Raw genomic sequence first — 25,646 nt, 5'->3', positions numbered from 1 at the left:
AAGGAAAAAAAAAAATTAATAGTATTTAATATAGAAAGTAAATATTTTTAATCGATATTTTTTAAAAAAACCACTAAAATTTATTGCCTTGCCTCAAAATGTATTAAGTAGGCGCTGGTTTTCTGCTCCAAAAAAAAAAAAAAAAAAGAATGTTGGCGCTGGTTTTTCACCCCTTTTGACATGTCAACAGTCAACCATTGACCGCCAAAAACTTTATGCACCAGATCTTGCCTAAATTTAAGGTATTAAAAAATAAATTCAATGCTGACCATGAAACAGCTTCAAAAAAATGTGTACTATGAAATTGGCAAAAAAGAAGACATAAAAATTTATTCAAGAATTCTTTTCACAATAATAAGTGATCTAAAAAATACAACATTTGCAACTAACAAAAGTGCAAATTCTATAGCCAAGAGCTCTATAGGCTATAGCTCAACTAGCACTTTCTGACATTTCAAATGGAGACATGGAATTCAAATCTCCCAACCCCAACCATTGACGTATTAAAAAAAAAGGTGCAATTTCTGCCAGCTCACAACTCTAGTGCCAAGCTACGAAGCACGAACACAGACACGGATACTAGTACAATACAACAACATGAGCAATTTTTTAAAATTATAACATAAAACAGCTGATGCGACACCTGTATAGCATGAGTACAATACAAATATAACACAGGATAAGACATCCTAAATGAAGCCTAAAACGCAAAAAGTCTTATAACTCAATTAACACATCTTAGTATTTGTAATGAAGATGTCTATGATTCAAATCCATTCTTCCATGTAAATAAATAAATGCAAGTCTAGCAAGCTTTACATCCTATTCACATTCCATTTTACCATCAATAGAGAAACTGAAAAGAATAACATTAAAAGAAATAGAAAACTACAATTTTCCTAATACTCTATCTGGCCTTTTAGTTTCCCTAAAATGCAATATAGAAGCAAAATTATTTTTCGCAGTTGAATCATTTGAAACAAACAGGTCTTGCATTTATAATACGAAGCATTTGGCTAGAGATTGTGCTTTAATAAATCAATCAAATACCAAACATTTAGAACAATTCACAATTTTATGGCTGACTTAGGGTGCTAAGCTGGCAGGTACTTAGTTCAAGTGACACATTAAAGTCACCATTTCATCTTTTTTTTTTCTTTTTCTTTTTTAACATTAGTTTCAGAAACAAAGTATTTTCATAATATTGTTCTTTTGAAGGTCTTATAAGTGTATACCTCAAGTTCACCCCCAAAACAAGTACAGTCAACCTTAAAGAACTAGATATACACTTCCATTCCATCAACATTCCCTCACCGTAATCCATACAGTCATCAATACATCCTCAGCATACTCCATAAAAGAAACATAACAAAATCAATGGGGTCCGTATACCTACTATAATTAAGCCAATACTAACAATGCCACCCTAGTCAATTTGCTCACTGGAACAGTACCATTCCAAATTGAGATAACCCTCCTTGAAGAACTCAACCAACCAAAAAATTCCAGAGCCAGATTCAAGCGTCAAAATTTGAAGAAGAAAATGACTAGTAGGTTTAGCATGTCATTATAAATGAATGATATGTCAAGGAGTGTAGGTAGGCAAGATCATCAATAAAGACTCACTGAGCTCATCGCGCCCACAGTGCCAGGTGAGAAGACCAAATATTTCAAGGTGAAGACCATCTTGGTGCTCAAAAATTATGCTGCCTTGGACAAACTCACCAACCTTGATTTGCAGCTAAAACTTGATGCAGCAGCTCAGGAAATGAACCAGGGCTCATAGTTCATTGGCATAGAATTCATGCCTCATATAGAAGTCATGATGTTCGATCTTTAGCATTGCTGTAATGGTTCCACCAGAAAGTACGCCTTGAAGACTTGACACCGAGGTAGTCTATTTTGTGGTGCTCTCTTTACCTCTTTGCCCCTAGTCCCTTCTGCTTTGATACTGCCGCTGGCATTCATAATGTCTAATTTGGCAGGGTTTAGACTGAACCTTTTTCATCTGTAGGCAGGCCCTTCATGCATTACAATTATAAATTTAATGAAGGATTAAACCAGACACACAAATCTATGCTAAAAAATGATTACACACAAATCTTGTTGAAACAGTAATCAATCAAGATTTGTGGCCAAAATAGCACCTGATAGCTTATATAAGTTTCTAGAATAGTAGACAGTTCTTCCAGATTTGCTTCAATTAAAAACAAAACCTTTCATTCAATGGTTGCAAAATCTTCTTGGTTACTTCAAAATCTTGAGGGAGGGGGGATGGGAGGGACTTTGAATATGTTCTGTGCTGATTTTAGGTATGCTTGTACTGGGCTTAGGTTTAGGAAAACTAATGGTTTTTTTTTTTGCTAGATAATATACTCAGGCACCTGAGGGTATTTAAACATCCACTATTTCCCATCGTCCCATACTTATTGGGGGGAGGACCTGGAGGTGCCACTTGCCTTAAGGCCATTCGAAGAATGACTAAGGTTTGGTAGGAAAAGGAAAATTTTGATTTCGGGCTGTAAAAGAGGTAATAAGAAACTGAGATTGAATTTGTCCATAAGTTGTTAAAAGTAGAGTAACAAGTACAAGTGAACAATATTGTGAATAGTGCACATAAACAAAACCATAAATAGTGATAGTGACAAAGAAGAAGAGAAAGCGAGGAGTGAAAAGGAAAAGGTAATACACTAAGGTCAATGTACCTCAATACTCAAAACGCTCAATGTTTCTATTAATCAAATCCATGAATTCTTTGAGTAAATTGAGCATAAATATAAAGATTCTTTCTTGTAATAGTAGTATTAGAAATCCAAATTCTACTAAAATAAAAACCTATGGAAAAAGCATACTTGCAAACCAATTTGGAGGAAAACTCCTTCAACCCACTACATGGTAATTGAGAAAAACATACATGTATACTTTTAGTTACATGACCTATTTAATGATTCATGTGACTTTTTAAATAATACATGTGGATGTCTTTATGAGTCGCTATGTAATGGGTTGGAGGAGATTGCCCCAAACCGGATTGGAGGAAAACTTTGTCCAAAGCCTGATAAGGAAATAAATGACTAACTTGGAATCAAAGAAATATACCTAAAACACTTAAGTCTCCTACAAAATTCTAGACTTAACTCAATTACCACAGACCGTTATTCACAGAAGTTGATGAAATTACAGTTTTGCCATTGATAAGAAAACTAGCTATAACTTGTAAAACAAAAACCCAAATTAAAAACTATTTTAACCCTAGAATAGATATAATAACTAGACCTTTCAAACCATACGACTCTTGATTCAGTTAGACTTCGCACATTGATCATATACAAAAAATCTTCAATGGACAAAATTGTGAAGTAGCAACAAATTAATCTTCTTTAGCAGCATCACTTAGCATATGTGCCAATTTCAATATAGCATATGTTGGTAGTGCAAATATATTTATATCCCATATAAAAATGAAAAAAGAAATGCCTTGTGAAAGGTCAGATGTATAGAACCTTTCAACAAGATGGTGCCTTTTCAACTCTCTCCAGTTTCCATTTAAATGAATAAAAGTACCAACCTTCTTGTCATTTAAATTTGTAATGTGCAAGTCAAGTATTTCCCTGGCATGTCTACTTTATAATCTAGAAGGTGTACCCACAACTCCAGTCTATTGAGTGCTACACATTTTTGCACATAACATGTGATGTTTCCATTCAGTCACTCTATGTATTGAAGAAAAAATATTTTAGAAAAAATAAGTAAAAGAAAAACGTGAACCAACCAGATCCATGATGTTGCATCATTCTGACATGCCCGTTTGATGCTTACGCAAGTATTCTCTTGACCTAATATCAGCCTGTAGTTAATAAAATAAAGACCAGAATCAAATACAATACCCATTCAACTTGATATGTAACATAACAGAAATAACACACACACTTGTATCTTCAGTGGTTTAAAGAGATGAAATACTTTTTTTTATCAGTAATAAACTTTATTGAAAATTGATTTAAGAAAATACAAAGAAAACAAGGCACACAAGCATTGTGCTAAGAGGCAACAGAGAATAAAATCTAAATAACAATGGAAGTAAAAAAATCAAGCATATCAGGCAGATAATTGAAAGTAACAACACCAGGCGGCATGACCCAATGAACCCCAAATAGTGAACACACCATATTCCACAACTCTTGAGCTAAAGTAATGAAATACTGTGGCCATATGACAGACCTTGTTGCTAACAATCTCACCTGGCCATATGTTAGATTCCAATTTGAAAGAGCAAAAGAAATGTATCTAACAATCAAAATGATGGCCTTTTTAATATAGATCAACTTGCTATGTAAATTGAAATCTGATGCACTACAATCCTCAGAATGAACCATGAATTTTTTTTTTTTAGAGAATGCCATATTCTATATTTATTATCATCTAAGCTGATAAATTTATGGAGAAGAGGTTCTCCAACATGGTACCCATCATACAGTGTTTCCCCACCAGAGTACTTAGGCTCCATGCAACTTCTAGAGTTGTTGAACTAGCAAGAAGCCTCCAATGGTAATTTGATCAGACACTAGTTTCTTGAAAAGAAAGTGAACGATCACTAAAGACTGCATACATGATACAACTTTAGTTTTATGTAATTGATGCAGTAGTGGTACAGGGCATCAGAGTTTCCATATAACAGTTACGATAACCCAATAGTAAGTCTATTGTATTAAAAATAAATAAATAAATAAATAAAAAAGGACCAAACAACATTGCATAAATAAGCTTCCATAGCTTTAGAACAGATCTAGATTTTACCTGCCGGGTAGGCTCTGGCACGCGATACTTGCAAGTCATTTTAACAATTGTGATTGCAGTATCAAGTGATACACGATGACCAACAGAAATAAATATAGGCTTCAAGGAGCCCTTTGTGGATCTCATTGCCTATAAAAAGAAAAATAGGGTTTAATTACAATGATTTAAATCAAAACTTAGGAACAACAGATAAACACGTGAAACCAGATGTCGCGTAGAGCATGAATAATATATCAAAGGATGCATGTTTAGCCTTTTGCCTTAGATTGTGGCATATGCCAACCAATATGATGACACTATTTCAATGACTTCTAGGAAACTCCCACAAAAGCTTCAGGAGCTGAAATCATCTGAGAGTGTCTAAACCTTAGCTTGTTCATAAGGAGGGCTGGTGTGATCGCCTTCCATACATACTCTGATGCTCATCTTATTCTGACATTATATTTCCCACTGATGGGAAATATTTTCAAGAACGCAATTTAAGCACTAAAGATGATGCCTATTTCAGGCAATAAGCAACCTAGTGCAAGTACGCGCCTCGTGATCTTGAACTCGTGACCTCATCCTCTACCCAATTCTTACAAGGGAGGTTTTTCTTGTTTAAGCAAGAATTACATATGCAAGACTAACTCCTCATATCAGGAAGGATCATATTAGGCATGACATAGGATTATGAATCACAAGTAAAAAAGTATTCAAGCAAATTAATAGCATAGTTGCCAAATCATCAACCAAATTTAATCAAAATATTAGCTCTTTACTCCATATGATACTTCCACCAACAGATTAAATCAAACCACCAGTGAATGGTACACAAGCAATAGAGACCGAATCCATTGATCATCACCTCTTCTTATGAATTATTCACCAGTTTATGAACCAAAAAAAAAAAATTATATAGTAAGGGTGTGCCAAGCACATGAAGCAGTGCATACTGGGCAACAAAAAACTTTTCTTTCCTTAAACTTGGGCAATGAAACACATGAGAACCATGGTAGCAAAGCTACAATTGGGAACTCTTTCCTGTGAGAGTATAATAGGGTTCCTGTCTTACTTATAATAACAAAAAAAAGAGTATAATAGGGTTCCTGTAAGAGTATATCAGCCATTGAACAGATAAGAACAAAATGCCAAACTTGATCTTCACCAAAAAATTTTACCTAGAAGTAAAAAAGGAGCATACAAGTAGGATTCTGAGCTTCCCTAACAAAATAAAAAATCAATACTTCGGTTACTTTGTTTAACAAAAAAGGAAAATTTCTCAGATTGCCTTATCTTAGCCAGCCAACTATTTGTAGTCCATTACAGTTTGCCATGTATGTAGTTAAAATGACGTTAAAATTACTCTATTAAGTTAAATGAGGAACTGAGATATTTAAATAATGCTTCAAAAGTATAAGTTATAACACTTGGTTTCTTACCACTCCCCATATTTTCCCGGAGCATCCACTCAAAGTAATAAAATTTTCAGTGTAATTTTCTTTGTTTTCTAGTAGTTGTCTCACTCCAGAATAAGTAAGACCATCCACATGATGCAGCTGAGATATATAAGTTCGAACACTGTCAAAACTTAACCAAAAGAACAAGTAAGCAGGGATCAAGTTCTCAAGTCAAAATGAGAACTTGATGTATATATTGGGACTTGGATTTAATTCAAGAAGAATCAATCTCTCATATGGTCAGAACTTACATTTTTTACTTATCAAAAAATAAAAAGGACTTACATTCTTTCCAATCCCAATTGTAGGGAGGTCAGCCAAAACACCTAGATGGCAAGCCAAGCCAAAACCTATAAAAATGAAGTTTATGTTTTAAGATTTTTCTCAGGAAAATAGAAGGATAGGTAAAAATTGATGACATCAATAGTTGACATGAATCACTCACTGTTTACATACACAAAGAACCATAAATGGAATCTACCTTCAAAATTAAGTGAACTGAACTAACAAATTTCAAACTGGTATAAAATGCTTTGTTGAGTTTTGTGTACAATGCTCAAGAAGAATAATATACTGCAATCAGATTGGTGACAAGCACTTGCCTCGAGGATGAAGTATTCCGTTTCCATCAACCATTAACACCTGTTCATTAAAAAATGAAACCAGTGTTACAAGTCTGAAGTGTTATGATAACACTGTTATCCAATAAATATATGAACATTTTCAAAAAACATACATCAGTTAGTAATGTGCCAATCAGTTAATAGCATCTTATCTCACATACTTTCAACCAGTGCATAGCACAATGTTAGAGCTTTTTGTTTATTAATAATGCTATTTTAAAAGCTTTAAACTTAATTAGCAAAAGAGCCTTTTGTTAAACTTGTCTTTTGAAAAGACGAATTCAAGCACCAAACTCATCTCTCCAAGAGACAAGTTCCACCCATTATGCTAACAAGGATAATGGAACATGGCCATTTTCATGTCTTAAGTGGAACTCATCTTTCCTAAAGACGAGTTCCATTTAAAACGGTGGAACTCGTTTTTTTCTAAAGATAAGTACACTTGAACTCACATCTAGCCAATATGTTGACTCGTGAATCATGACTAGTCCAAAACTCCAAACTATTACATATATTTGCAAATTAATTTTACAACATTGCTATCTTTTGGCAAATAATTTTAAAAAATGTATGCTTTAAGGCATCAAAGGAAAGAGTAGTAGTAGTAGGCAGTAGCACTAATGATTAACATCAAACACAGCTATCACCTGTGGATAAAATGGACTTGCATTCTTTTTCATTCTCTCCAAAAGCTCTAGAAGAACTGGCGCCTACCCAAAAAAAAAAAAAATCAAACAGAACATTGAAACAAAGAAACAGATAAGCTAGCTTTCAACTTTTTGTCTCACATTATACAAATAAACTAGCGAAAATAAACAATTTCAAAACGGGTACGTAAATAAGTTATCGAAAATAAGCAACTCCAAAAAATGAGCTAAGAAAATAAACCTCTCGGAAAGCAAGGAAGCCAGGAACATAAGGAACAGTAAGTGTAACAAGGTAGTAATCATGATACACAACTTGAAGGTCTTGACTTTGAATGTCCAACACCACGAGGGTCCCACAAGCAACTGACGTGTCCTCCTTTGAGAAACTTATGTCGACCCCACCAACATATCTCAACAACACTTCCTCTTCCTCCTCCTTCTCTTTCGATAATTTCCATGAGAAATCGTCCTCTGTTACCAGTCTTCTCTTTAGATCATCCTGAGCCTCGATCCACTGCTTGTGATCATCTTGCGATGTGTTTGGAGATGATGATTCCTCGATTCCAGTTTCGGGTGCTTTTTCCATATCCGGGTTAAGATTCTCGGTGTAACCAAACAGCGGGTGCGCTAACGTGAGAAAATTGTTTCACGGAACCGTGGATTCGGAGATTCCCAGAGAATGTGCTGTGTTTGGTAACGCACGGAAACTCGTCCTCATCGCCTCATCGTATAGTAACTTCTGACACTGGTTCACGCAATCCTAGACCACGAATGTACTGTGTAAAGCCGTAAACTAGTTTCCAAAATGAGTCGTGCAAGGAGAAACGTGAAAAGATCCAAAGTCTAGTCTATGACCATAGAAGGAAGTGAAGAGTAACTTGGTTTTTTTATCCTTGGTCTAATCGGTTGGGATTGGACTTGGACTTTACAAATTTTTTTTTTTTTTTTTTTAAGCAACCTCTACTTTTGAGTTTGGTGAAAACCACATTTTCAACCTTACATTTCCTTGCTCCTACTTTGGTTTTTATCTTTTATTTTTACCGTTTTTACTCCCTATTTAGAAAAACGCCTTTCATTTTAATCCATTCCATCGGTGTCCTAACAACAAAGTCTTACGTGGTAGAAAGAACTATTAAAATAATAATAAATTTTTTTTATTTTGGCATTAAAAAATGTCATGTCAACATCTAAATTTAAAAAAAAATTAATTTATTAATTTTAACTAAATTAAAAAATTAAAAACTAAAAATCACATGAATTGAGATCTAAGTGTCTTGAACAATAACACAAACTTAGATCTAAGAACACAAACCCAAAAATTAAAATCCAAAAATTAAAAATCTCAAAATCACCATTTTCTCAAACCAAGCAAAATCATCAAATCCTAAAGCCCCAAAGTACCAAATCAATCCAAAAATACAATACAACCAATCCAAACAAAAAAAAATCTCAAACTCAAAAAAACCGATCTCCAGCAAGTAGAACCCAGCAATTTCTGGGTTTGTGTCCTCGACATTGACTGCCCCATTTCCTTTTCCGGTTAGTTTGACTCCGTTTTAATTTGAATTTTTTTTTTCTTGCTATAAATTGAATTCGATTTATGGTATAGAGCTATTGTTGAAGCTCAAAGAGTTGTGTGGTACATCTGTGAGCCTTCATTGCCAGTTGCCATGGGAGGATCTAGATGCTCTAGTATTGATCACCTCCGATGAGGACCTCGCAAATCTCATCGAAGAGTACGAAAAGGCCGCGCGCTACCTTTGTCTCTGAAGATCAAAGCGTTTCTCTCGTCGCCGAAACCTCCTAGAAAATCAATCTCTTCTCCTCTTCCTCCTCCAATCCCTAACTCCTTGACGTCTTCATCGAAATTGTCGTCGTCATCGTCATGTTCCACTTCATCTCCATCTCACAGTCCCACCGGCGGTTTTTGGCGCCAGCGGCTGACATGTGCCTCCGCCAGATCTCGTCGCCAGTCGCTTCGTTTCAAAGATCCGGGGCAAAGATCAAGCCTCATTATGCTTGCTGTGCTCATGGAAACCCTAGCAACATCTACCTCATCCACAACAGGAATCACTGGCAATAGCACCAAATCAGATGGACTAAAATTCAACAAATCCACAAAAAAAAAAAAAAATATATATATATATATATATATGAGAAGCAAATCTCTAAAGCAAAATTACTATGGGAGTTTTTATTTTATTTTTATTAATATTTTTTTTCTTCATATTTTATATATATGTGATGTAATCGAACTATAAAATCGTTGAGATGGATTGCTTTTGATCCATCGCCATTACTGAATTTTAGTCCAATTTCGTTTTGGATAAAAAAAAAATGGTGCTGAGCTGAGTTTGTGAGTTGCATCTTGTTTGGGATTCTAAACCTAGAAATTTATGGGTTTATGTTTTAATTTTTTTTTAGTTAAAATTAATAATTTTTTTATAAAAAAATTTAGATGCTGACATGACATTTTTTAATGCCAAAATAAAAATTCTATTATTATTATTTTAATAGTTCCGTCTGTTACGTAGGACTTTGTCGTTAGGGCACTGACGGAAATGACTAAAATGAAAGGTGTTTTTCTAAACAAGGAGTAAAAGTGGTGAAAATAAAAGATAGGGACCAAAGTGGGAATTGCATAAAAATGTTGTTTTTGCCTTTGAGTTTTCAACCTAAATTTGGGTTACTTTTTTTTTTCACACTTTTTTAGTTTTTCATTTTTGGTTCTCGTGTTTATTTCAATTTTCTATTTGGTCCTTCATGAAAATTAAAATTTTGAAATGTAAAGGACTAAATAGAAAATTGAATCAAACATAAATGATCAAAGTTAAAATTTCTATATATAAATAACCAAAATAAAATCTGTAGAGCCTGAACCCAAAATGCTCAATAATATTTGGGTCAGACTCCCAATTTATTTGTTTGGATGGATATGAAATTTCTTACAATGGGAAAACCTCCTAGAGTCAACCCAACAATCCAAGGAAAGGTTCTTCAGCCCACTCTATCTTCTTTACCCTCATGTGTCTGTTTCCCGAGAAGCCCCAAGTTATATTGAGTTGAAACATTCTCTCCCTCTTTGGTCGTTCTTCACTCTTCTCTCGTGTATCTCCCCTCAAAAAATGCCAACCTCCTATTATCTAGCCCATTTTCCCTTTTATAACGCCCTCCTAATGTGGTCCTAATGATGATGTTTCATCCACTTTGTCACATGGACCCCACTTAAATTCAAGATTCTTGTTCAGGTGGGATTTTTTGAGGATTTTCTTAAAACTTGCACTTGACGCCAAATGGTGCTCAGCAGGTGATTTCTCCCAAGGCATTATCGTTCTTAGGAGTGTTCAACAAACCACATAAACCGCACAAACCGCAAAAATCGCACCAAAACCGCCACAAAATGGCATAACCACACCGCACCGCAAGTAATAATGCACCGCACCGCACCACACCGCATGGTGCAATGCGGTTTGCGGTTTTATAATAAAAAAACTGCACAAACTGCACCGCACCCTTTCTATTTATTAATATATTTATTTATTTTTAATATTAAATATATTATTAATAGCTTAATAACCCTAGTTTTGAAAAAAAAATGTTTAATAATCCTAGCAAGTGTTGACTAGAAAAGCCAACCCAAGATAAAGAGAAATTAGTTCAATAATTAAAAACTTGCCCCAAAAAAAGGGAAAAATTAGTTTTGGGTTGAGTAGGAAAAGCCCAAAATTTGAAAAATATACTGACTTCAAACCACATCTTATACATAGTATCACACATGTGACCGTAAAAATGAGGTGCGGTGCGGTTATGGTTTTGATTAAACTCTAAACCACACCACACTGCACCGCATTGCACATATAACCGCAAAAACAAGGTGCAGTACAGTTATGATTTTAGCTAAACCATATCGCAAAGTGTGGTGCTAAAAATGGCCTAAAACAGCACCGCACCGCACCGCGAACACCCTATTCGTTCTCATTTGTTCGGGCTATATTTGGACTCCGGCCCATCAAGGTCTAATGGGTTGGTCCCGACCTCATAACTATACAAAGGCTAATGGGCTGAGCCCCAACCTAATTCTGGGCCCTAACCTCTTAACCATATGAAGGATAATGGGGCGGCCCCGACCTGATGCTCGTACAAAAACAACCTCAAATTTTAAAGAACAAATGTATGGAGGTTTTTATGTATTGTCATTTTATGTAAAGCGTTTTTTTATCTTTTGTAAGAGCATCTCAAAGTACTCTCGTCAGCCATAAACAACTTGTCAACAAAATTTATTATGAACAAAACCTCAATAAGTGTATTGAGGTATTGTTCATTAACGCACCAAATACAAAATACTTTTTATTCTCTCTCTCATTCACACAAACTGACAGAGATGGAAGACAATGACTGGCTTACAATCCAGTGGCATGTTGTCGATGCAGTAAATGTTGGATTAGGAAATGATGGGTTGATTTAGCAAAAAAAAAGGAAATGATGGGTTGAAAGCAAATTGATATTTGGAGAGAGAAAAATGAAATGTGATAGGTTATTGAGTATAATATAATAGTTAGTGAATAATATATTAGCACAAATTGAAAAAGTAATATTTTTAGATCAAATTTGGCGAAAAATACTAATGCAAATGATCTCAATATCACTTTTTTTTTTATAAGGAAAAAAATTGGAATAGACACATGATAAAAGGAATTGAATGAAAAATAATATATATATATATATATATTTCTAATGTATTAAGTTCACAGGTGAATGTAAATACATTAGAAGACAAAAAAATATTATGCTTTTTTTGTTTCTAATGTATTAAGTTCCCGGGTGAATGATTCATTAAAAATAAAAATAAAAATATTTCACAGGTGAATGAATGAGTGATAAATAAATAAGTATATGATTTTAATAATACATCAAAAAAAGACGGTATGTTTATTTTACTTAATTATAAGTTACGTATTAAGAGTCACGTAACTCAGTGATATCAATTGATCTTCTTTACAATGAGAAATAAAATTCAAAATATCAAGAGTTGTGTAACTTAGTGATATCGATTGATCTCCTTTATAGGGAGAAATAGGATTCAAATCCTCATATTAAATAATATTGAATTATGTGGGTCCAGTTATTTCAACTAATAAAGTTTATAGTAGTTAAATAAGAGATATGAGGTTTAATCCCCGCCTACGTTAAAAACCAATTAGTGTATTGGTTTGATAATAAAGAGTGCAATCATTATAAACATATATCATAAGTTGAAATTTTATAAAATAATAATATTGAATTATAAAAAATATGAATTAATAATGCTAAGTTATGTTCTATAAAATATGATCCAATGCATGCCATGATGACATAAATCTAAACCAAAATTTATAAAATGGACTGAGAAATAAAATCACTTGTAAGAAACCAGCAGCTTCTTGGTGATTGGAATATGGGTATGAGTTAGTGCTTTAAATTTATCATACATTAATCTGAATAAAAATTAAAAACTCTTCATAAGATAGATGCTCTCAAGTCATCATAAATAAACAACAAAAAAAAACAATAATCAAACATACCAATTATATTACTTAGCTCAACAGATTAAATATATTGTTGTTAAAGTAAAGATCTAGGTTCAAGACCCACTTACATTAAAAAAAAACCCTATAGCTTTATTTTATTTTATTTTATTGTCCATCCATAATATTGTAGCTTGATATATAGTAACCATTAGGTCCATTACAAATCTTTTGAATCAATAAATTTCTGTCTTACTCTATTAGCCTATTTTACTTTATAAAAAATAAGTTGGGTAGAAATATAAATATTGTATATAGAAAAAAAAAAAAACATAAGGGTTTAAATTATATAAAAACAAATAAGAAAAAAAGTTTGAAAAAAAAGTTTGAAAAAAAAAAAAAAAAAAAAACCAAACGGAGACTTTAGTGAACCCCAAAGGCTCAAACTTATTTATTTTATTTATTAAAAAAGAAGAAGCTAGGGCTACAAAGGTGAATCGGGTCGGGTCGCTCTGGAACATTCCGACTCGTTTTCTCCAGACCCCTCTGCCTTTCTCTCTCTAGGATCTCCTCCCACTATAAAAAAACGAAACCCAATCAGCGACGCGTTCTCTCTCTCTCTCTCTTTCACTATATTTTTCAAGCTCTCTCTCTTTCTGCAACTCCCCAACTCCAAAAAAAATAAAAATAAAAACACTAACAAAAACACACATACAAAATAAAACCATAGCAATAAGCCCCCCAAAAATTCTTTCATTCTTATTTCTATTTTTCTTCTTAATTGTAAAACACAATCATATAATTTTCAAATAATATTTATTTATAATATAATATATGGAGGCAGCCATGAATGACCAAGCGAACCAAGGTGAAGACGAAGAAGCTCAGCCTCCTCAACCACCACCTGTATCGGAATCTCAGCCTCAGTCTCAAGCAGAAGAAGAAGAAGACGACGAGGAAGAAGAAGAAGAAGAGGAACCGAGAAATGAAGACGACGAGTTGATCGCCAAGGCTCAGAAGCTTATGGAGAAGATCACTTCCTCGCCTGAAAACCCTAGCTCCTCCGCTCTCCATGCCCTAGCCTCCCTCCTCGAAACTCAAGAATCGCGGTACGCTTTCTCTCTCTCTCTCTCTCTCTCTCTCTCTCTCTCTCTCAAACTGTAATTTTGGAATTTGTATGCTGTAAAAGAAGGGATTGGAATAATGCCGAGGTTTTTTTTTTTTTTTTTTTTTGGGCAAAATTTGAAATTCTTTGAAGCTATGAGTGTATGTATGTACATGCTTGAAGTTTTTCTATGCCTGTGTATATTTCATATTATTTTAATTATTTCATTTTGTTCTTAATTTGGTTTTGATAATTCTCTTTAGGTTTTTTGTGAGGTTAGTTGAGTTGAGTGATGTGAATTAAATATATGATTTTTATTTATGATTTTGCAAGTTAAAGTGAGTTCCTTTGTATTAAACTATTTATTTTCATAGTGTGTAATTTTTGTGAATTTTTTTAATTTTTGGATAAGTAATAGAAACTTTATAAGGAAAATTAGACAATCAATCATGTACAAGAAGGTTGCAAAAGAAGCAAAATTGTACAGCTCTTCAAAAAGAAAACACGTAAGTGATAAATTCAAAAAAGAAAAAGAAAAGAAAAGAAAAGAAAGTTCTATGATATGGCAGCTTGTATCCACAAGTTTGTTAACAAATGCTGTATCAGGTAATGGATTTTCTGTGTCAGTTTGTCTTTTGGTTATGTCATAGGGTATCTTCTTTGGCCAAGATAGTATATACCAACTTATTTCTCAGTATTTAAGGACATCTCTTGCATAATTATAGAATACAAGAACGCAAGCAACTTTGGTATTTTATTTTATTATTGAATCATCTGGGGTGGTAAAAACCCAAGAGGTAGAAGCAAAAAAAAAAAAAAAAAAAAAAGATGGCTGATATAGAGAACAGATTGGGCACCACTATGAATGCTGGAATGGAAGAGGATATGAAAGTGATAAAGAGAATATATATATATATTTATATATATATATGTTAACAAGTTTATTAATCTACTGTATGTTAAAAAGAAAAAAAAAGCAAGCATCTCCATGGTAATTTTATAAGCCTTTTTAGGTTATCTACAATGTGTCTACTGGTTTTGCATATGTGGTTTCGACTTGGTAAGGTTCCACGTCATCAAAAAAATTCATTTCATTCAGGAAGTCTGCATATGATTTATGTTGAATGGGTGTTCTTTGCATGTTCTTCTATCGTCTTCTTGTTATTTGGTCTTGTTTCTTTTCTTATTTTAACAAAAATGTTGGACTTTCTTTTTGTATGTATTATTTATACATTCTACATTAAGTGCAGATACATGGAAGAGAATGGTCATTCCCCTAATAATATTCGTGCTTCACATAACATTGGACGGCTTGGAAGCTTAGTCCGGGTAACTAATTTTGGCCTCTGTCTTTTTTTTCCCAATCCTTATCGTTTTTGCTTCCCACTACCCCACCCAGCCTTTCTATGGGTGGTGCACCATAATAACTTCATTTAGATTACTTAGCAATGTGTATCATAAAATTTCCCCTCTTGTCCTTAGGAAAACGATGACTTCTTCGAGTTGATATCTTCAAAGTTTCTATCAGAAGCAAGATACCCACCCTCCATCCAGGCAGCTGCTTCAAGGCTTCTTCTAAGCTGCTCGCTGACTTGGATTGTAAGAAATTTGTCTTTTTTGATCTATTTGGTGTGATTATTGTGAGTTTATGGTGTGTTAACAATTGGATGAGCTATTTTGCAGTATCCTCATGTTTTTGAAGAAGCCGTTTTGGAGAACATAAAAAATTGGGTGATTGATGATGCTTCCAGAATTCCTAGTGTTGATCACAAATGCCCAGATTATGAAATGTTGAAAACCTATTCTACTGGACTTCTTGCTGTATCTTTGGCAGGGTACGCTGCTGAAGTTGATTACTGACCGCTTATTTTTTAGTTCTCATTATAATCTTCTCCACTACTTTAGTTCTCATTAAATTCTTCTGCACTAGTTTAATTCTCATTATATTCTGCTGAATGAGATTGCTTACCATATATTTTTAGTTCTCATTATATCCTTCTGCACTAGTTTGCTTCACATTAATATAAATATTTTGGTCAATTTCAGTGGTGGTCAGGTAGTAGTAGAAGATGTGTTGACATCTGGATTGTCTGCCAAGCTTATGCGCTATCTTCGTGTGCGTGTCCTTGGGGAGACAAATACAAGCCAGAAAGATGCTAATCATTTAACAGAGAATAAGACTGCATCTGCTGCTATTATCATAAGAGGCAGGGACGAAGGCCGGGGTAGGGTAAGGCAGGTTCTGGAAACAACTTATTTAGATGATCTGAGGGGGGCTGAGGAGAGATCCATAGATGACCAATGTGTTGAAAGGGATCAGGATAGAAGCATTGTTTGGCAAGGACGTGGAGAAGAATGCTGGGTGAATGATGGTGAACCACCCAATGCCTTGGATGAAGAGACTGATTCATATGTGGCAGATGCCGATGGTGAGGACAGATGGCATAGTCGAGATTTGCGTGATGGGAAGAATAAATTTGGGGATTTTGATGAAAATACAAGGGATGACTCCTTAAGGCGCAGAACAAACCGTGGGTTGAGATCCAGAAGCAAGGGAAGGGTTAATGAAGGTGCTCTAGAGAATGAACAGCTTTTAACCTCACCAGGATCTGGTAGTCGACTAGGACAGGGGCGGAGCACAATGAGGAGTTTTTCAAGACATTTAGACATAAAAAAAGTACCAGATGCTAGAAAGTCTTATGGCAGGATCACATCTGATGCTGTGCCTGTCGAAAGAGAGGATAATGATGACTGCTATCAAGAATGTAGCATTGGATCTAAAGATATATCTGATCTCGTAAAGAAGGCAGTTAGAGCCGCTGAAGCTGAAGCGAGAGCAGCTGATGCACCTGCAGAGGCTATCAAAGCAGCTGGCGATGCTGCCGCTGAAGTGGTCAAAAGTGCGGCTTTTGAGGTATGCTGCATTGCTTTCCCTACTTTATACAAAATTATGGTGCATGGAGTATTTAATTCTTACTGCTTTACTACTCTCTATGCTAGGAATTTAAAAATACAAACAATGAAGAAGCTGCTGTTTTGGCTGCTTCCAGAGCCGCATCCACCGTTGTAGATGCTGGAAATGCACTTGAAGTTTCAAGGTAGGTAATTTCATATTTAAATATGCACAGAAATTGAGGGAGTACATTTTTTTTAATTTGGTAAGTTACACTAGCACCCAGTGAGTTTTGAACCCATGATCTCACCCTCTACGTACACTTGTGAGGGTAGGAAGTGCCATTTGAGCCTAGGCTCATTTGTGAGGGAGTACAAACAATGTGCTACTTAAAGTTGTTGTAGATTCCCAGTGGCCCATGCATCTTTTTTGTTAGTTTGAGTATTTTTATAATAATACTTTCTTGGTTTGGTGACAGAAGCTCTATTACTGTCAAGGATGACACGATGATTCAAGGCGGGCCTGAAGCAGAAACCAGTGAGGATGTTGAAGAATATTTCATCCCGGACTCTGAATCTCTGGCACAGTCGAGAGAAAAATACTGTATTCAGTGTCTTGAGATACTTGGAGAATATGTTGAAGTTCTTGGACCTGTACTGCACGAAAAGGGTGTTGATGTCTGTCTTGCACTGTTGCAACGGAGTTCCAAACACAAGGAGGCATCAAAGATTGCAATCTTGCTTGATATAATGAAGCTAATCTGTGCACTAGCTGCTCACAGGAAATTTGCTGCATTATTTGTTGATCGGGGTGGCATGCAGAAACTTCTTGCTGTCCCTAGAGTTGCTCAAACCTTCCTTGGTCTTTCTTCCTGCTTATTTAGTATTGGTTCTCTGCAGGTAATGGCTTGTCAGAATGTTAGGTCTGATCATTTGAAACTTTTTTTTTTCACAAGTATTTTTCCCTGTATATCATTTTTATATAATCTGTTCATTGGGTTCTCAATTCCTAATAAATTCTTTCAGGGAATAATGGAACGTGTATGTGCTCTTCCCTCAGATATTGTACACCAGGTGGTTGAGTTAGCTATCCAACTTCTTGAGTGCTCCCAGGATCAAGCTAGAAAAAATGCTGCCTTGTTTTTTGCTGCTGCATTTGTCTTCCGAGCAGTACTTGATGCCTTTGATGCTCAGGATGGTTTGCAGAAATTACTCATCCTGTTAAATGATGCTGCCTCAGTAAGATCTGGAGTAAATACTGGAGCATTAGGCTTGTCCAGTTCAGGATCATTTCGAAATGATCGTTCATCTGCAGAAGTACTGACATCATCGGAGAAGCAGATAGCATACCACACTTGTGTTGCTCTGCGGCAATATTTTAGAGCTCATCTCCTTTTGCTTGTGGAATCCATTCGTCCAAATAAAAGCAATCGAATTGCAGCCCGCAATATATCAAGTGTAAGAGCAGCCTACAAGCCACTTGACATCAGTAATGAAGCTTTGGATGCAGTCCTTCTGCAGCTACAGAAGGATCGGAAGCTGGGTCCAGCATTTGTAAGAACTCGCTGGCCTGCTGTTGAGAAGTTCTTAAGTTCTAATGGACATATTACGTTGTTGGAATTGTGTCAGGTATGATATGCTCAGGTTTCATCCTTCCTCGCTTGTATTTGCCTCTTGCATTCTCTAATATGTCCAATTTTGGTTGTATTTAGGCCCCACCTGTCGAGCGTTATTTGCACGACTTGCTCCAATATGCATTGGGTGTTTTGCATATTGTTACATTAGTACCCAATACCCGCAAGATGATTGTAAGTGCCACATTAAGCAATAATCGCGTTGGTATAGCAGTCATTTTGGATGCGGCAAATAGTGCTAGTAGTTATGTGGACCCAGAGGTAAGACATTGTGCAATCTATTGATTATCTTCCGTGACATCTACGGTTGCTGGAATCAGACTAGCTGATCATTTTGTCTGTTTGTTCACCACTATATCACATTTTCTTATTTCACTTGGATCTTTGCAGATCATTCAACCAGCACTAAATGTATTAGTCAATCTTGTTTGTCCACCACCTTCAATCAGCAATAAACCGCCTCTACTTGCACAAGGCCAGCATTCTGGTTCTGCCCAAACCTCAATTGGTCCTGCCATTGAGACTAGAGATAGGAACACAGAACGTAATATCTCAGATCGAGCTGTTAACAGTTCCAGCCAGAGTGATCAAAGGGACCGGAATGGGGACTCCAGTGTGGTAGATAGAGGCAGTGCTGCAGGTGGTACACAGTCTGTCAGTAGCACTTCACAAACTCCTGTTGCCCCGGCCACTTCAGGACTTGTTGGAGATCGTAGAATATCTTTAGGTGCTGGAGCAGGTTGTGCTGGCCTTGCTACACAATTGGAGCTTGGATATCGTCAAGCAAGGGAGGCAGTACGTGCCAACAATGGCATAAAGGTTCTTCTCCATCTACTCCAACCACGCATATATTCACCTCCTGCTGCTCTTGATTGTCTTCGTGCTCTTGTATGCCGAGTCCTTCTTGGTCTAGCCAGGGATGATGCTATTGCGCACATACTGACAAAGCTTCAGGTAACTGACTTTCATATAATTAATAGTAATATTCTTATTTGAAATGACTGAATATCATATTTTGTTTCTTTTTACCATAAATGTGGATGCCTCTAGTGCCAGACCTGGTTAGGATAAATGATGTTATCTGTAACAAAATTTGGTACTGCAGCCAGTATCAAAACCCAACTCAACCAATTTAGTCCATTCTGGTCTGCTTCAGTTCATACCTCATAGCCAGTTGTGCACAGGTCCATATTCCAGAATATTGCGTTTGGAGAAGTCAAGAAAAATGGACCTTTCAGACCTTGTTGTAGTCATATTCACTGTTTTTATGGATGAGTTCATTTCTGGACTTGCATTCCTTATACCCAATGAACAAGGGATTTCACTTTTTGAAATTTACCACATTGGTTGTTCTCAAAAGACCCTACATATATTCCTTTTATGTAACTGAGTACCAGCACTTCCCATTTGGCCAGGATGCCCCAAATATTTTCTCAATATTTACTTGCAGTTGCAAAAGTGAGAGGGTATTATCTGATAAATTTCCAAAGACTTCAAGGGAAGGAAACAATCCTCTTGTGACCTATTGGGGATTTAAAAAGAAAAGTAAATGCAAAGTTTATACACGAATATGGTTATCTACATGAAAAGGTTATCTGATAAACACAAGTGGAGATCACCATCTCTTTACAGAGGAGTTAAATTTAATTTAATTTTTTTTCCTTTTAAATTAAATTAATTTTTTTTCCTTTTAATCCATTACTTGACATGGTATTTTATGGTTGCAAAGAAAATTTGATTGTTTTTTTGATATTTCCATGATAGTTTAGGTGACATTACCTGTAAAAATAAATAAAAAATCATTATAGATTAGTTCAAGTATAATTCTGCTGCAGCTTACAATTATCATATCCTAGTTAAGCTTCCACAATAAGATTTAACTGTATTGATGTTATGTTTTGCTGCACTCAAACTAGTTTACTGCTTTTCTGATGTTAAGTCATAGCTGTGTTAATATCTTATATATTAAGAGAAATGTTTGGATTAATCTCCCTAGGTCATCACTTTGTGTTACTTAGTTCAATTTGGTGTTCTAGGTTGGGAAAAAGCTATCAGAACTAATTCGAGATTCGGGCAGCCAGACAACTGGAACCGAGCAAGGCAGGTGGCAAGCTGAACTTTCCCAGGCAGCGATTGAGCTGATTGCAGTAAGCCTTTTAAAAAAAAAAAAAATTATATATACATATATATAGAAAACTAGGGGTAGCTTTGAGGTCAGGAGTTGAAATTGGTTTCCATTATCTCTATCTCTCTATTGCTCTCTTTTCATTGCGGATGTAACTGAAACTATGTTGAACCATATATTTGCAGATTGTGACAAATTCAGGGCGTGCAAGTACTTTAGCAGCCACTGATGCTGCTACACCTACTTTGAGGCGTATAGAAAGAGCAGCTATTGCTGCTGCTACTCCTATTACTTACCATTCCAGGTACTTCATAATTTCTCTTTTGGTGTGATTTTTATGCATTCATCATCCATTGCTTTCTACTTGTACCTCCTCTTTTCACCTTTTGACTCTCTCTTCTTGTGTTATATGTTTACGAAAATCCCAGGGAACTTTTACTTCTAATCCATGAACACCTACAGGCGTCTGGTTTGGGTTCAACTGCTGCTGCATTGTTAAAAGAGGCTCAGTTGACGCCTTTGCCATCCTTGGCAGCTCCATCATCTCTCACACACCAGTCCTCTTCACAGGAAGCCCCTTCTATGCAACTCCAGTGGCCCTCTGGTCGTGCTCCTAGTGGATTTTTTACAGAAAAATCTAAACCTGCTGCACGGGATGAGGATACAGGCTTAAAGTATGATTCAACTATATTTTCTTCAAAGAAAAAACCACTAGCTTTCTCACCCAGTTTTGGTTTTCAGTCAAAAAATCAGTTGCTATCCCATGATTCTCACTCAGCATCTGTCAGGAAAATCTTCATGACTTCAAAACAATCTTCTGAACATGCAATTGTATCTGAAACCCCGGCTAGATCAGAAACTCCATCAGAGTCATTGCCAAACCCTAATTTTGATGCAGAGTCCCAGTATAAGACTCCAATTGTATTGCCAATGAAGCGCAAATTATCAGAGCTAAAGGATATTGGGTCATTTTCATTCTCTGGAAAGCGATTTCATGCAAGTGAGCAAGGACTTCGGTCTCCAGTTTTTCCAACACCCAATACTTTTCGTAGAAGCAATCTACTAGTTGATACCATTGGGCTTTCTTCACCAAGTTCTAACCTAAGAGATCAGCATGGGCGATCAACACCAAGCAGTTGTTTGGGTGATTATGTGGATGACAGCCCATATACTAACATCCATACGGGTCAGGTGACACCGTTCCCACAACTTGGGCTTTTAAATGATCCTCAAGCCATCAGCACAGAGCGTTTAACTCTAGACTCTCTTGTTGTTCAATATCTGAAGCATCAGCATCGCCAATGCCCTGCCCCCATAACCACTCTTCCACCACTCTCTCTCTTACATCCACACGTTTGTCCTGAACCAAAAAGAAGCCTTGAAGCCCCATCCAATGTAACAGCCCGACTTGGTACACGTGAGTTTAGAAGTATGTATGGTGGGGTACATGGAAATCGCAGAGATCGTCAGTTTGTTTACAGCAGATTTAGACCATGGAGAACTTGTAGGGATGATGTTGTTTCTCTTTTGACGTGCATTAATTTTCTTGGAGACTCATCCCGTTTTGCAGTTGGCACCCACACTGGAGAGCTCAAAATTTTTGACTCCAACAGCAACAATGTGCTGGAGAGCTGCATAAGCCATCAGTCTCCTATGACATTTATTGAGTCATATCTTTCTGGTGAGACGCAGTTGGTGCTTTCTTCAAGCTCCCAAGATGTAAGGTTGTGGGATGCATCTTCAATCTCAGGTGGGCCAATGCATCCATTTGAAGGGTGTAAGGCGGCAAGGTTTAGCAATGCTGGAAACATTTTTGCAGCCCTATCATCAGAACCTGGACGACGGGAAATTTTCCTGTATGATATTCAGACCTTCCAGTTGGAATTGAAACTATTGGACACGTATGCCAGTTCTACAGGTCGGGGGCATATTTATTCTCCCATCCATTTCAGCCCTTCAGATGCCATGCTGCTATGGAATGGGGTCCTGTGGGATCGACGGGTTCCTGCCCCTGTTCATCGCTTTGATCAATTTACAGATTATGGAGGTGGTGGTTTTCATCCAGCTGGGAATGAGGTATGGAGAACCCTTCCTCTGCTACAGTAGTCATACTGGTATTTCTTATATGAATATTATATAAGTGCTAACCTGTTGAACTCCTCATTACTAATCCTCATCACTAAAGCAAATTTATCTCCAGTCCCTTTTAGCAACTTTGTCCTGCATTCAAAATGCAAGAAAATAACAACAATGTTTTCTAGAAAAAGGTTAATGATCAAAATTACTTGATTATATTTATTTTCTTTTTCAGTTGTAGGGTTTATGTCTATAGAGTTTAACTGCCAATAACATCAGTTGGCTTATGAATGGGTTTGTTAAGGTTTTTAATGCTAAGTGGATGAGGTTTTAGACTGATCAGTAGTAGCCAGGAGCGTAAATTAAACATTTAAACTAATTATCAAAATCAATTAATTAAACATATAAACTGTTTAATGGGCTTTTATTAGGATCTTTATTTTTTATTTATTTTTTATTTTTTTTGGGATTAGCTGTCTGGAGGTGTAACTTTTCCAAGATGCACCTGAATTTTTTTATTTTTTCTTTAGAAAATTTTTTCCAAAATTCAAATCTGATATTGAACCCTTCTAACTATTGTTTAGATGCTTGTAGTCTCCCTCTCCCTCTCCCTCCATTTTCTTTCCTGTGATTTTTTTTAATATATACATTTTTTTTCATTTGACAGGTAATTATAAACTCTGAGGTCTGGGATCTCCGGAAGTTTAGGCTCCTCCGAAGCGTACCATCTTTAGACCAAACAATGATAACATTTAATGCACGCGGTGATGTAATTTATGCAATCCTTAGGAGAAATCTTGAGGATGCAATGTCAGCAGTTCACACACGTCGATCCAAGCATCCCCTCTTTGCTGCATTCCGCACAGTAGATGCAGTCAACTACTCCGACATTGCCACTATTCCAGTGGATCGTTGTGTCCTCGACTTTGCAACAGAACCAACAGATTCCTTTGTAGGGTTGATTACAATGGATGACCAAGAAGAGATGATTTCTTCTGCTAGGGTTTATGAAATCGGTCGCCGAAGGTCAACCGATGATGATTCTGATCCCGATGATGCTGAGAGTGAGGAGGAAGATGAGGATGATGACGATGACGATGATGATGGTGATATGGACAGCTTACTGGGTCCAGATCTTGATGGGGATGGTGATAGTGATGCTGATGATATGAGCAATGATGATGATAGTGTAAGTGATCTTGACGATGATGAAGATGATGGGGATTTCATCATGGATGGCGGAGGAGGAATACTGGAGATTGTGACCGATGGTGATGAGGATGATGATGATAGTCAACTGATAGAATCTTATACTAGTGACGATGAGGATGATTTTGTGGGCAACGCATTTGGTTACTAAATGTAATAGAATTCTGATGTAATTATTGTTTATTGGGATTCCTCTCTTTTTCTTTTTTGTTCCTTTATATTTTATTTTTGGAGATAGGAAGGGGAGAGGGCATGCCAATATAGATCGTTTTATCAGATCAGGTGCACTTGTTCAAATTTTTTTTTTCAATATACAAGTTCTGTTTTTTTTTTTCTTTTTTTTTGGGGGGAGGAGGAGTCTCGGAATTGTCTCACACAAAGGTTTACTTGACCACACAATCAAAAGCAAAACCAAGTTTGCCCTATGAGAGGGGAGTGATATCATGGGCCATGGCAAGCGAGAATTATATAACATGTGGCAGCAGGAGGGTCACTGGCCATGGCAAATGTTTCACCCTGCTTGAGGAGGGCTAGTCAGCCGCATCAGTGGTGTTGGTCGAAACTAGAAACTTAGCTGTTAAAAGCTTTTCAAACTCTCACTAATGTTGAATAACTTATTACTCTTTTTGCCTTTTATTGGATATTATGAGCTACTTTTCACCAGAAGTGACAGGTCACAAGATCGAGTGTGGGAATCAACTTCTTTAAATAAAGCTTGAGAGTAATGTTTGTAGAATTCCCATTTTATTTATTGTAGATTTGTACAATGAAGGTGCTTGACTTTTTAGTTTATTGCGGTTTAAGTATACGCAAATCCTCCTAGGACCACGGCAATTCTGAACAAATGTTTTTGTAATTGGTAGATGTTTAATCAGTAGAACAATTTGAAAGGTTGCCTTTGCCTTTATAATTACCGTTTGATCAACCGGTATAAAATTGTTGTATTTCCTCTCCTTTTTTCTGTTGGGTATTGACATAACATTGGTCCCAAAAAAATCCAATATGCCCCTAGCATTCCTAACGACCCTTTGATTTACTTGAAAAGAATGATTCTTTGATTTGGTTTTGATACAAATGTCACTATAATGCTGTAGCCTCTGAGGAATCTGGGAAGAAAATTGTGGAGTTCATGTAAACTTATAATTATGAGTAAAGTGATTTTGGTAAGCCATTTTGCCTATTGGCCCACTAGTTGAGTAAGATCCCAAAGAAAAGGCGTATGAATTCTTCTAATTAGTGCGATTATACAGAGCTTGAGATTATAAAGCAATTATAAATTTCTACTTTTGTAGGATCATAAGAGCCATGAAAACCCCACAGTAAATATTGATACGCTTTTTTTTTTTCTTTTTTTTCTTTTATATATATATATATATAAATAATAATACATTGTTACACTTGTATGGTCAATCATTACATAGCCTAAGTAATTTAACCCTTCTACATCAGAACCTAAACTAATAAAGCGATTTCCAAAATAACATTTCTCTCCACTCATCCCGCCCATGGCATGGTCATGAACTCATGAAAGCCAGTCCTAGACGAAAGCTGCAACAAGTTTACCAGTAATTCTCACATGGAGCGTGTCCAGATGG

At 36.1% G+C, this 25,646-nt stretch overlaps 2 protein-coding genes and 1 long non-coding RNA gene across 8 annotated transcripts; 2 read left to right on the top strand and 1 right to left on the bottom strand.

Annotated features, from left to right (window-relative positions):
• Positions 1–1,173: 1,173 nt before the first annotated feature.
• On the bottom strand, positions 1,174–8,465 carry LOC126709078 (uncharacterized). Of its 6 annotated transcripts, none has more exons than XM_050409160.1 (8): positions 7,748–8,463; positions 7,507–7,569; positions 6,839–6,878; positions 6,522–6,586; positions 6,219–6,335; positions 4,798–4,926; positions 3,773–3,847; positions 1,174–3,668 (listed from the first exon to the last, which is right to left on the bottom strand). In XM_050409160.1, exons 1-7 carry the CDS (start codon positions 8,090–8,092, stop codon positions 3,791–3,793), a joined length of 816 nt encoding a protein of 271 aa, XP_050265117.1. In that variant the 5' UTR covers positions 8,093–8,463; the 3' UTR covers positions 1,174–3,668; positions 3,773–3,790. The 6 variants fall into 6 exon arrangements, with proteins under 6 accessions (XP_050265117.1, XP_050265119.1, XP_050265116.1 ...); XM_050409162.1 differs by having other exon boundaries at positions 1,174–2,021; XM_050409159.1 differs by having other exon boundaries at positions 1,174–2,008; positions 7,748–8,462.
• A 287-nt stretch (positions 8,466–8,752) lies between these two features.
• Positions 8,753–9,796, top strand: LOC126710252 (uncharacterized). Its single transcript, XR_007649606.1, has 2 exons — positions 8,753–9,045; positions 9,116–9,796. It is a non-coding gene; the product is annotated as an uncharacterized LOC126710252 (long non-coding RNA).
• Positions 9,797–13,609: 3,813 nt separating this feature from the next.
• LOC126709320 (DDB1- and CUL4-associated factor homolog 1) lies at positions 13,610–24,385 on the top strand. The gene is made up of 14 exons (XM_050409520.1): positions 13,610–14,119; positions 15,366–15,444; positions 15,598–15,714; positions 15,799–15,950; positions 16,162–17,029; positions 17,116–17,213; positions 17,487–17,907; positions 18,034–18,636; positions 18,720–18,902; positions 19,032–19,595; positions 20,678–20,788; positions 20,952–21,070; positions 21,195–22,842; positions 23,510–24,385. The coding sequence occupies exons 1-14, from the start codon at positions 13,845–13,847 to the stop codon at positions 24,200–24,202; spliced, it is 5,931 nt and encodes a 1,976-aa protein (XP_050265477.1). The 5' UTR covers positions 13,610–13,844; the 3' UTR covers positions 24,203–24,385.
• Positions 24,386–25,646: the final 1,261 nt, after the last annotated feature.

Source organism: Quercus robur, chromosome 12 (genome assembly GCF_932294415.1).
Source record: "Quercus robur chromosome 12, dhQueRobu3.1, whole genome shotgun sequence".
Classification (NCBI taxonomy): Eukaryota; Viridiplantae; Streptophyta; class Magnoliopsida; order Fagales; family Fagaceae; genus Quercus; species Quercus robur.
The sequence above is the reverse complement of the archived record's forward strand: the minus strand, read 5'-3'. Positions and strand labels throughout refer to the sequence as shown.

Bases quoted from the DNA above. Each gene is read 5' to 3' on its own strand.
- LOC126709078 (XM_050409160.1), bottom strand. From the start codon at position 8,092: ATGGAAAAAGCACCCGAAACTGGAATCGAGGAATCATCATCTCCAAAC. The intron at 6,587-6,838 runs GCAAGTGCTTGT...TCATTTTTATAG, and splicing joins CGGAATACTTCATCCTCGAG to GTTTTGGCTTGGCTTGCCAT. The intron at 4,927-6,218 runs GTAAGAAACCAA...TTCTTTTTATAG, and splicing joins CCGGGAAAATATGGGGAGTG to GCAATGAGATCCACAAAGGG.
- LOC126709320 (XM_050409520.1), top strand. From the start codon at position 13,845: ATGGAGGCAGCCATGAATGACCAAGCGAACCAAGGTGAAGACGAAGAA. The intron at 14,120-15,365 runs GTACGCTTTCTC...CATTAAGTGCAG, and splicing joins CTCGAAACTCAAGAATCGCG to ATACATGGAAGAGAATGGTC. The intron at 22,843-23,509 runs GTATGGAGAACC...TTCATTTGACAG, and splicing joins TTCATCCAGCTGGGAATGAG to GTAATTATAAACTCTGAGGT.